At 34.8% G+C, this 12,326-nt stretch overlaps 1 protein-coding gene across 7 annotated transcripts in view; it reads right to left on the bottom strand.

Moving 5' to 3' along the window:
- The window catches only part of LOC113514810 (potassium voltage-gated channel protein Shaw), a 136,814-nt gene that overhangs the window by 18,728 nt on the left and 105,760 nt on the right, over positions 1–12,326 (bottom strand). For all 7 annotated transcript variants that reach the window (XR_008253339.1, XR_008253338.1, XR_008253340.1 and 4 more), the window contains exon 5: positions 8,765–8,882. Coding sequence is in view for 4 of the 7 variants with exons in the window: in XM_052899179.1 (XP_052755139.1) it covers positions 8,765–8,882 (118 nt within the window). In the remaining 3 variants the exon portion in view is untranslated. The remainder of the gene's footprint in view (positions 1–8,764; positions 8,883–12,326) is intronic.

Genomic DNA, 12,326 nt, shown 5'->3' with positions numbered 1-12,326 from the left:
TATTCGAATGATTTGAAAATTATTCGACTACTGATTTCATTCCATTACTTATTTCTTTACTATACGCTTTTATTAATAACTAAAATAATTCATTAGTAGTTCATGGATGTTTGTTTTTTTTTGGTTGTCACATGTTATCACTTATTGTTAAGATAGTGTCGTGGTAGTGGTGGATACACTTTTTTTTAATGCGAGATAATGGAATGGTAATCCCACCTGCGCTATCGGTATACACCGGCGGGGCACAAGTGAAGGATGATAGATGAGGATGAAGCAGGTCAGTTAGCCCATCGTAACGAATTCAACAAGAATTGTTTACGATGGTTTCCAGGGGGAACCACGTGGAGGTCGACCTAATAGGGCATATTGCTAGCAATGCGGCTGTCAAACTCCATTACTAACAATCCCTTTCCCCCCGGTAGTGGTGGATACAGCGAAAGAACTCTGTTATCATTATTCTCATCAATTACTAATTAATAAAAGTTAAGAAAATTTCTTAAGTTTTTTTTAAGTTGTATTTTTTTCGCAGTCTCGCAAGAATTCTTATTTAACGTTTTGGCTTTTTAGTGGGTCGCGATATAAAAATGGTTGAGAAATAGTCTACACACATGTTGCGACATGTCGCAACATGTGTTTCACCTTTAAATGAGGTATCTTCAGGCTATTAAAAGATTGTTGCTCAAAAGCATCAATTTTAATTTAATTATAATCTACAAAGGATATTTTAAACAATTTAAAGGAATCGTTAAAAGGAATTGTTTAGTTCCGCTACCATAATTAAACGTACGAATGCTAACACATGTGAATTGACTACTTTTATTGTAAGTCCAAAATTCTACGATCTTTCCTATTAGTCATTAATCTCTGACTATTATTTAGTCGATGCACATGTTGTGACATGTGTTTCGCCTTTAAACAAGGCATATTCAGGCTGTTAATAAATCGTTGCTCAAAAGCACAATTTTGATTCAATCTACAAAGGATATTTTAAACAATTTAAAGGAATCGCAAACGGGGTCACAAAGAAAAACCACTATTTGAATTGAAACTCGATGGAAACTCGTGCCAACTAAGTTTATGAAACAATTCAATAAAACTCGTCACGATTGGATTTCACAAACAACCAAAAAGTTTGTATGTAATTACTCAAAGACATTCTATCTTTATAATCCATAACTGCGTATCTAAGTTTTTGTTCAGAGTTCTACGCTGTTTGATTTGATATTTATTTCTGGATTTATTTATTTAATTATATACTTATATAATTTATGGTTTAGAATAATTTTAATTTGTTTTCCAGTAATTTTATTACAAAATTATAAGTAAATCATTAATCATAATATCATCATGTCAAGTGTTAGCAGTCCACTTCTGAACATGGGCCTCCCCTTTGGAGGGTTTCGCCAGATGCCATGCTTAGTAGGCGGGTTGGCAATCGTAGTTAGGCTCTGGTGATCGCTGCTGCCTGTTCCTCGATCATTAAATTCCCTTAGTTGCTCCTTACGACATCTATTGGAAAGAAAATGGTGGCCAATATTATATCGCGATCACATGACAAATATACCTTATTGATTTTAATTATAATGAATTACAATTATGCATAAATTAATAGCTGCAATAGCATATACGATTGCTTTTCTATCAATTTTTTTAATAATATTGTTTATTTATTTAGGCAACATAAGGTCTGTGTTACACTTATAACCTGACCCATCCAGTATTTCAGGATGGGGCAGGTCATTTTACCGGCAATTGTCTCCAGGATACTGTTTGAACTAACACGTACCCTGTTTAATAGTGAAACAATTTGTTTGCGCCGTATTACATAAAATATATCAGTACGCTTTCATGCTAATATGCGGGACGCACTACAACGGCGGGGTGGTCTAAACAGCGCCCTGAAGTCATTATTGTATTGGACTCGAAGAGCATTGTAAGTCTTTTGATCAGAGTTGACTCACTAGCTAGTCGTGCTAACATGTGCGACGCACTACAGTGACGGGGTAACCCCAACAGTATCCTGAAGTCATTATTGTATTGGACTCGAAGAGCATTATAAGTCTTTAGATTAGAGTTGACTCACAAGCTAGTCGTGCTAACATGTACAGTACATGTAACTACAGTGATGGGGTAGTCTGAATAGTGCTCCGAAGTCATTATTATATTGGACTCGAAGAGCATTGTAAGTTATTTGATTAGAGTTGACCCACAACTTACTCGTGTAGAATACCTGACAAAAAGTTTTAAACAGGGTTATTTTTACTTGTTTAAATTTTTATGGCTGTTTTTAGTAATGAAGCAAAAAAGCTGTTTATCGTACAAGTAGATACGAGCCTGCGTTGTAATTTAAAACAGGTATTTATTACGATTGAAATACCTGTTTAATACGGTACAAATTCTTTGTCAGTTTTTGATCTCGATGAATTTTGGATTAACACAATATTATTTAAAGCTAAAATATGTACAGTAGGTCGCTGTCTGTTCGTCGCACTCAATAAATTCAACTGTCCGTAAAAGTTTCGAGTTGCCATGAAACTCGAGAAGTAAAGGTTCCGTTATCGACGATCTCGATTTCATGAGGTGGCTTTATCCGAAAACTTTAAATCAATATTGAATATTCCGTACGGTTTGTATTTCCGGTCTGTTTCATTTATATTTGTTAGAAGAATTTACATTGTCAAGACCTCTGCCTTATTGCTGTTATGTAATTTGGGGCGTGTAATTTAATGCATTATTTATTATATTATAGTTGCAATAATCATCATCATTTCAGCCTTTAACTGTCAACTGCTGAATTTAAGTTCCCCCTTGGGGGGTTTTGCCAGTAGTTACTATGCTTGGCAGGTAAATTGACAACCGAAGTCAGGCTTTAGAGATGTTTTAATAGGGACGCAGCTGCCCATCCTTCGCTCTCCTTTAGTTGCCTCTTACAGTATAGATGGGAAAGGAAGGGGTGGCCAATGCTATACCGGGACCACACAGGAATAGTGTTCAGGAATCTTAAATCTCTATAAATAAATATCAGTTGCCGAATATATGAGAGCGAATCACTACAAACCTGCTGCATCTTTTAGACCAGAGGGAGACTTTGTACAAAAGTCGATTGCTTGGGTACCTCTGTCCCATTCGTGTTTCAACCGTGAAGCAGTTGTGTTTGCATAACTGTGTTTCGGTTTGAAGGGTGGGATATGGCGTGAATTTACTGGGTACAGAGGAATAACACCTGAGTCCTCAGGAATGGCAACGCATGGGGGTATCATGGGCGAAACAGCATACTCTGTTATCTCCATGGTACTGCTCATGTCTATAGGCGACGGTTACCACTTTCCATCAGGTGGGCCGTCAGCTTGTTTGCCATTCTAAGTTTTATAAAAAAAAAAAAAAAAAAATCTTTTAGCTAATTCCATTTTTGTTGTATTTGTATTAGTAAAAACGAGGTTTGTATAAAAAAAGGAAATGAAAAATCGTACAGAGAAGTGAAAATTTTGGATAAAACATCTCCATGTAAAAAAGTCAATGAATGAGTGTTCATTAGTAACAAAACAGTAAAAAATTTGTCTTTCCAAGGAGCGATCCGATAAATTAAGGATTGAAGGAAATAGATGGATGGATAGATTAAGAAAATGATGTATCACCTCCGCGACGTAACTGCGAACGCACTTAGCTTGGATAATTGAGAGAGAAATTTTCTGGTGTTCAAATAAGGATGCCATGGCAATAAAATTAGTATAAGAAAATGGTATTTAATTAAATATTGTACGATATAAAGAAATATTTTTATTCAAGTAAACTTAGATTTAACCCCATGCTGTACCATAGTCTCTTAGGAAAACATCGGCAGGGAGCTTATTCCATAACTCAAGTGTTTGTGGGAGAAACCATATCTGAAATCGCGTTGTATGGGGGGAAAGGGATTGTTAGTAATGAGGTCTGATGAACCCATTACCATAACCCATACACTCTATCAGGTCGACCTCCACGCGGTTCTCCCTGAAAACCATCTTGGTTAATTCTAGTAGAATTCATTACGATGGGTTAACTGACTTGTTTTCGTCGTTACCGACCATCTATCACTGGTGCCCCGCCATCGTATACCGATAGCGTATGCGGGGTCACCATTCCATTATCACCCATTAAAAAAAAACCGCGTTGTACGCATTTTGTAAGCATTTTTGAATAGTATTTTTTTTTATTGAGTACGCAATTTCAGCCAAGAAAAACAGACAAGAAACTCAGCTATAACTTTTTTCAAAAAGTTCAAAATTGTATAAATAATAAATTTGTGTAAATACAAACTTCTAAGCAGTATCAGATCATAAAATTTAAAATATCTAATACATAATTAAACAAATAAATAAAATAACACAGTGGCAGTGACCAGAGTGACCGATCTGTCTCTATAGGCAGCATCCGTTCACGAGTATGACGGATGAGCCAGCTGTCATTGCGCACAATCGTTTTTTAGGGAACTCAATAAGCCGGCTCACCACGCCACCACCTGTCTGGACATTTTAATGAGCATGACTTACTCAAGGCCTCCAACCACGTCGTAGTTAAATTCAAATTATTTCATACTACATAACGTTTAGTAAAAGGCATAAGTTAATTCTATTATACAAATATTAGAAAGTTTTTGCCAACACTTGGCGGCTGTGTTGGCGACTGCAGGTAAGCTTTGGTGATGTCTTAAGTAATAAGTATATATAAATAATATAGTATAAATAAATAAAATAAATAAATAAATTTCTTTTTATTCTTTTATCTTTTTTTTGTAATATTTCATGTTTAAATAATAACATCTAATATATAAAATTCTCGTGTCGCGGTGTTTGTTACCAAACTCCTCCGAAACGGCTTTACTGATTTTTATGAATTTTTGTGTGCATATCGGGTAGGGCTGAGAATCGGCTAACATCTATTTTTGATACCCCTCAAGGATAAGGATGACCTACCCCAAAATATTTTTTTAAATTTTTTTGACAATTTTTTTTATTTTTATTTTATTATTTAATTTAGCATTAAAAAATACATACAACATCAAATTTTTATCATTTTACGATCAACCCCTGTATTTTAATTGCGATTTTTATATTTTGCAATAAGTGGTAAAACAACGTTTACGGGGTCAGCTAGTCATTTTAATAAAATTACAAATATTAAGGTGCAACGATGCATGAATAGACTGCTAAGTAAATACGACGACGAATTTGAGGAATTCCTTTTTGGGTCTTTTCTTTACTATGTCTTACAAAGACCACCATTTTCTATTGTATTAAGTAGGTCAGTTGACCGGGTAGTATTAGGGGATTGACTTCCTTATGACAACCATAAAATCTTACGACTATTATTGGATATTGTGGTAATAGGTTTGATGACGTGTTTAGCTCTATTTGGGAGCAAGAATGTATTGAAAAAAAAACAGAAATAATTTGTCCTAAAGTTGTTTGCATGTGTACCTCTTCCTTGTTACAAATATCTATACTTCTCTATAGGACAAAGTAGGTCAATTGATCGGGTAGTGATGGGAACTGACTTCCTTATGACCACCGTAAAATCTTATGACTGTTATTGGTCTTGATATTGTGGTAACAGGTTTGATATTTACCAACTTTTTTTTTGGAAAAAATAATGAATAGAAAAAAAAAAACAGGAAAACTTTGTATAAAAGTTGGCTCAAGGAACAAACTATTGATTTTCAGTAACTACTTAAGGATTGGGTTCGTGAGAGAGGGGGGGGGGGATTGTTAGTAATACGGTCTAACAGTCCCATTGCTATCAATATACTCTATCAGGTTGACCTCCACGTGGTCTCCCCTGGAAACCATCGTGCTGAATTCCAGGTGTATCCATTCCGATGGGCTAACTGACCTACCTTTTTATTCTCACCTATCATCATTAACTGATACTCCGTTAGCGGATACCGTTAGCGCAGGCGGGGTTACCATTCCATTATAATTCATAAAAAAGCACGTGCAATAATAACCGTCGTGTTTATTTGTAAAAAGTTCTAGAATGTTCTAGAAACTAATTATTTAAAACAACAACAAGAACAACATAAACTCAGACAGATCTTGAAAGAGCAGCGAAATGCTCTCACGAAATTTAATATCGGGCAACACGTGAGACTTGCTTTCATAAAAACTGAACATATTCCGAAATCCCGGACAAACGAGAAAAGTTGCCGGGGGAAAGCGTAAAAAGTCCCCGCTCCGTATGCTGCAGTGGCACATAGCGTCTGTATTAGGGACACGCGTGGATGTCGAATTGAGTATAGTTTTTTGTTATTACAACGTAGACTATGTAATGTTGATAAAATTGCAAAATTTTTTTTAATGGACGATAATGGAATGGTAACCCCGCCTGCGTTACGTATACGTTGGCGACGCACGTACGCGTTGCCGACCCTAAAGAAATCTTAATGTATTCCTTTTGAAGAACTCCATACTGAAGTCTCTAGAAAAGCCATTGGGAGCTCATTCTATAGCCTGAGCGTTCGTGGGTGAAAATTTCTCTGACACCGCACTGTACGTGACAATTTAGGTTCAAGCGTGTGAGAATGAATTCCCTGTCGATGGCGAGCGGTGCGACGATAAAAGATGGCTGTGGGCATCGTTTCAAACAATTCCTCAGAACACAATCCGTTATACAAGCGACAGAACACACAAAGGGAGACAAAGCCTCGCCTTAGACTTAAAGGCTCGATACCGCCTATGAGCTTGTGATTGTCAACAGTTCTCATAGCCCGTCTTTGAACCGAGTTAAGACGACCAGTATCAACAATTTGCCTAAAAATCAATATGGTTTCATCATTTTACCATAAGGAAATTTTGTATAAAAGTCGTTTGCTTAGATACTTCTATCCCATTCGTGTTTCTACCGTGAAGCAGTTGTGTTTGCATGGCTGTTTCGGTTTGAAGGGTGGGATATGGCAGTGAATTTACAGGGTACAGAGGAATAACACCTTAGTCCTCAGGAATGCCAACGCATTGGGTGAAACAGCGTACTCATGTCTATAGGCGTCGGTTACCACTTTCCATCAAGTGTGCCGTCAATTGTTGTTTGCCATTCTAAGTTGCATAAAAAGAAAAAGTTCTCGTAATGACTGAACCGTTAGTATTATATAATTATTTTCTACTGAAATGGTATGTTTGTTTATTTGTCATTCTGTTTAAAAAAAATCATATCTAATAATATTTTATTATTTACTCGTATTTACTGAAATAATAAACGCGAAATTAAGTTTGTTACTTCTTAGCACTTTGTTCGCTTAATCGATCGTTGTTAAATTTAATAATACACAAATATTTAGGCATGGAACAGCCTTTTTTTAATTCCCTCGTATCTCTGTCACGTAGACGAAGTTGCAGGTAAACACTAGTATAATATAAACATAATTTTACTAAGTCCTTTCATCCGTTACTAAATCTGTATCATTGTACGCTTCAAGTCCCTGCGAAATCTGGTAAAATTCATAAGAATCGTTTCTCATCTTTCTTGGCTTATTTAAATTAAAGTTTAGCTGCTTATTTATGCTTACCCTAACATAAATAATGAGTTAAAATTTAGTAAGTTACTAATGATATTATATTACTTAGATATACAAAATTATAAGTTTCAAATTCGTGTTTTTTATACCACTGAGATGGCAAATAAACATACGGTCTACCTGATGGTAAGCAGTTACCGTAGCTTATGAACATCTGTAATACTAAGGGCATTACACGCGTTGCCAACCCTGAAGAAACCTCTTTACCCCTCTTTTAAAGAACCCCATACTGTAATTAAATCCTGTAGCTTAACGACTAATTATTATGCAATTTGGTTTACACGTACTACATGAGATAGAGGAGGGCATAGGCTACTTTTTGTCGCGGTCAATTAACTAGTATTTATTTATTGCCTCTCTGTAGCTTAACGACTAATTATTATGAAATTTGGTATACACGTACTAAATGAGATAGAGAAGGATATAGGCTACTTTTTGTCGCGGTCAATTAACCAGTATTTATTTGTTGCCTCTTTTGTGCCTTAGCGATTAATTCAGTCAACATATTCCGGTGATATGCCTAAACATAAACACTATAATATATAAATGTAATTTTAATAAATCGCGTGAATTGTGCTTATACTTGTTAATTAAATTGAATTGTTTCTAAATTGAGCCCATTGTTTAAAGTTTCTCCCATTCATCTCATTAATTCACTTTTCGATACTTAAATTAGCTGAAACAATCGTTTTCAAGATCTCATTTGTGTGAAACAAAGTAATCAATGAGTTTCCTATTTAGAGCCTTTGTATTCCTTGATGCTATTGTTTTATAAGCGTCACCAAAGAAATAGGACTTTCCTCAACTGAATGATAAGTTTAGAATACACAAAACATTATCAAAACTAATATATATATATATATATATATATATATATATATATATATATATATATATATATATATATATATATATATATATATACATATATAGGTGAAACAAAAACTCTGTACACCTTTTTAAGAAAATTGCGCAGACGGAGGAGTATGAAATTAACACTTTTAATCAAGTAAACCGCTAGTTTATTTGACGTTCAAATATTTACAGTATACTAGGTTCAACCATACCTATTATTATTTATTATAAATTTTTGTTTTTCATTTATGAATTTTTTATTAAATAGTTTTCCTTTTTATTTCACCCTGTACAAATTAAAATGTTCCTCACTTAAAAAGGTACCTAGAAAATAATGAGAAATTACATATTTGCAGTTGGTACCTGCGTGTAGGTCATCCAGCAGCACGGTTCCACCTGGTTGGCATCCAGACCCCAGAACTCAAGCTCCTCCTCGAACAGAGGTCCGCAGACGTCTGTTGGGTAATGGAGCTTCCCCGTTCTGTGAACAAGAAGATTTAATGAATATTAATAAATAAGAAAATATTTTACTGAATAAAGCATTGTTTTGGGAAAATTCATATCACTGGTTATTTGATTAGGATTATTTTGTTTAATTCCATTACTATTAATATGCGAGTAACTGCTATTAATTTAGGATTAATAATTGTTAGTTATACGACCTTAAGACGAAGGTTTTTAACCAGTGCCTGCTGCTAATGATGACTTATGGAACCGAAACATGGTCCTACACGGTTGTCAGCACTCAAAAGCTTGAAATAACTCAGCGGGCTATGGAGAGTACTAGCCAAAGTAACCGACATAGCCCGAAGGATAAGCAAGCTGAAGTGGCAATGGGCTGGTCACATAACTCTACAACCGAAGGGGAAGAAAGGTTCTTGAATGGTATATAGAAAGATAAGCAAACACTAGATTTTAAGTTAGATTTTCAGGAATACTACGGTGAAATCCGTATTAAATTTTATTCAGTTTTTTTTTTGTGTAATACTGGAACCTATGTACAAGTAAATAAATAGACAAACTTCCTAAAAATTATTCTATTGTTCTCTTATTATTTATAATATTGTAAGGAACTTCATATTATTCTTTCTTCAATGACTTCCATGAACAGACGTCGTCTAGTTTCAATTTTATTAGTCTATTAAAATTGTATTTAGGGCTTGTGACATATAACTGAGTATCATAATATATCCTAATAACTAAGGATCCTTTACACAAACACTTCTGAAACAAAGCTGAGAAATAGCGATACTGAAAAGGAGCAACTACTTCCAAATTAAGACGAATTGATGTTACGATTGCATCATTGTGTCTTAATGACAATGAATGTTGAATAAAACAAATAAATATTAGTAAAATTTGTATAAATCGCCTTCAAATTGTAAGTCGTCACGTGTATGAACCCAACATAAACCGTTTAAAATGACCTTCAAATCGTAACTCGTCGCATATATAAACCCAACATAAACCGTTCAAAATGACCTTTAAATCGTAAGTCGTCACGTGTATGAACCCAACATAAATCGTTCAAAATGACCTTCAAATCGTATGTCGTTGCGTGTATGAACCCAACATAAACCGTTCAAAATTACCTTCAAATCGTAAGTCGTTGCGTGTATGAACCCAACATAAACCATTCAAAATGACCTTCAAATTGTAAGTCGTTGCGTGTATAAACCTAAAATAAACCATTCAAAATGACCTTCAAATCGTAAGACGTTACGTGTATGAACCCAACATAAACCGTTCAAAATGACCTTCAAATCGTAAGTCATCTCGTATATGAACCCAACATAAACCCTTCAAAATGACCTTCAAATTATAAGTCGCCGCGTGTATGAACCCAACATAAACCGTTCAAAATGACCTTCAAATCGTAAGTCGTTGCGTGTATGAACCAACATAAACCATTCAAAATGACCTTCAAATCGTAAGTCATCACGTATATGAACCCAACATAAACCGTTCAAAATGATTTTTAAATTATAAGTCGCCGCGTGTATGAACCCAACATAAACCGTTCAAAATGACCTTCAAATCGTAAGTCGTTGCGTGTATGAACCCAACATAAACCATTCAAAATGACCTTCAAATCGTAATTCGTCACGTGTATGAACCCAACATAAACCGTTCAGAATGACCTTCAAATCGTAAGTCGTCACGTGTATGAACCCAACTTAAACCGCCAAAACCACACTGTCAATAAATCAATATTAATACAGATTACGTCCGAATGTTAATCAATCTTGGCAACGTTATCTAAAGGGTTTGACCTAAATAAATTTAAGTTTGGGCAAACTTTATTCAAGTATTCCTTATCAATGAAATTAATTTCGCTTTTTTAAGTGATCTGCTTAACGAAAAGTATTATGGAAAAATTATGGTTTTTACCATTACTCTATGCCATTATGTTCTAAATATAATAAAATGAGATCATCAATTGAGTTAAAAAAGAGCAGGTTTTGATTTTTGGACCAATCTGTAAGTATATTCTTTCAGATAAAAAAATGTTCTTTTTTTTTACAACACAAGGGGCAAACGAGCATGCGGCTCACCTGATGGTAAGTGACTACCGTCGCCCACGATCACCCACAACACCAACGGCATTGCAGGCGTGCTGCCGGCCTTTTAAAAAGGAATATGCTCTTTTCTTGAAGGTTACGATGTCGTATCGATTCGGAAATACTGCTGCTGGAAGTTGATTCCAAAGCGTGGTTGTGCGTGGAAGAATGTGCCTTGAAAAACGCACGGTGGAAGACCGCCACTCGTCCAGATGGTTGGGATGAAACTTTAGTTTCAAAATGTATAGATTTAGAACAAACGGAGTTATGAGGTGACAAATATAAAAAAAAAAAAACAAGCGAACCTCCTTCTTTTTGATGTCGGTCGAAAAATCAGTAGGCAAATCGAGAACTTTCTTATTACGAAGGTCGTTTGAAAAAATTTTTGTAACTCGAGAGAAAGTAATTTGTATACTTTTAAAGTTACGCGTGTTAGCGGTTTGTACTTACCATCGTTATTAATTTAATTAATACTAGCTTCCTCCCGCGACTTCGTCCGTAACCGGTACATGTTTATAATATTAGTTACGTCTTTATGTATTTAAATATTTATAACTATTTCTATTTTGATGTAATAACTAACGGTTTAACTTACGTGTAATGATATCGAGAGAGATCGACTAGTTTCGGGATCAATTCGTGACCCTTAATTATGAGTGGCCGTGACGTTAGCGCGACCGAAGCGAGTCATGCACGCGCTCGCAAACAATATTTTTATTTTACACTCGTATATGTCAGTTATATTAATCTAAGTACTAGTTTGATATTGCTTTAAATTGGAAAAAAAAAGAAAGAGAATAAATTAATATTAAACGGAGTGTATAATTACAATATTTTAATATCTATTCTAATCTTTTCTTTTGTAAAATATATTGATAAAAATGTTCATAAAATTTTCACAATTATAAACGAGACACTTGAAAATACTTAAGACTTAAATATTAAAATATTCAAAGCGAACCTCTTTTTTTTTTGAGCAATTAGTTTTATTACTCCTTAAATTAGGATTAATTTAGTAACTTTTTTGTACTTTTAAAATATTTATAGTAAAATTATTATTTTTTATGATACTTAGAAGAATTGCTAACAAGCTGACAGCCCACCTGATGGAAAGTGATAACCGTTGCCTATAGACATCAACGGCACCATGGATTTACATTACAGTATAGACTATGATACCTACTCATGGTATCTGGTAGGAAGGGATTGTTAGTAATGGGGAGGTTAGTCCCAATTGCTATCAATATACCCTATCAGGTCGACCTCCACGCGATTCGTCCTGGGAACTATCGTGATTAATTTATCACTGAATTCGTTACAATGGGCTAGCTGAGCTGCGTTTTCATCCTCAGTTATCACCTCTC

Source organism: Galleria mellonella, unplaced genomic scaffold (assembly GCF_026898425.1).
Source record: "Galleria mellonella isolate WM207_F2 unplaced genomic scaffold, CSIRO_AGI_GalMel_v1 utg56, whole genome shotgun sequence".
Lineage (NCBI taxonomy): Eukaryota > Metazoa > Arthropoda > Insecta > Lepidoptera > Pyralidae > Galleria > Galleria mellonella.
This window is presented reverse-complemented; position numbering and strand designations above follow the sequence as displayed.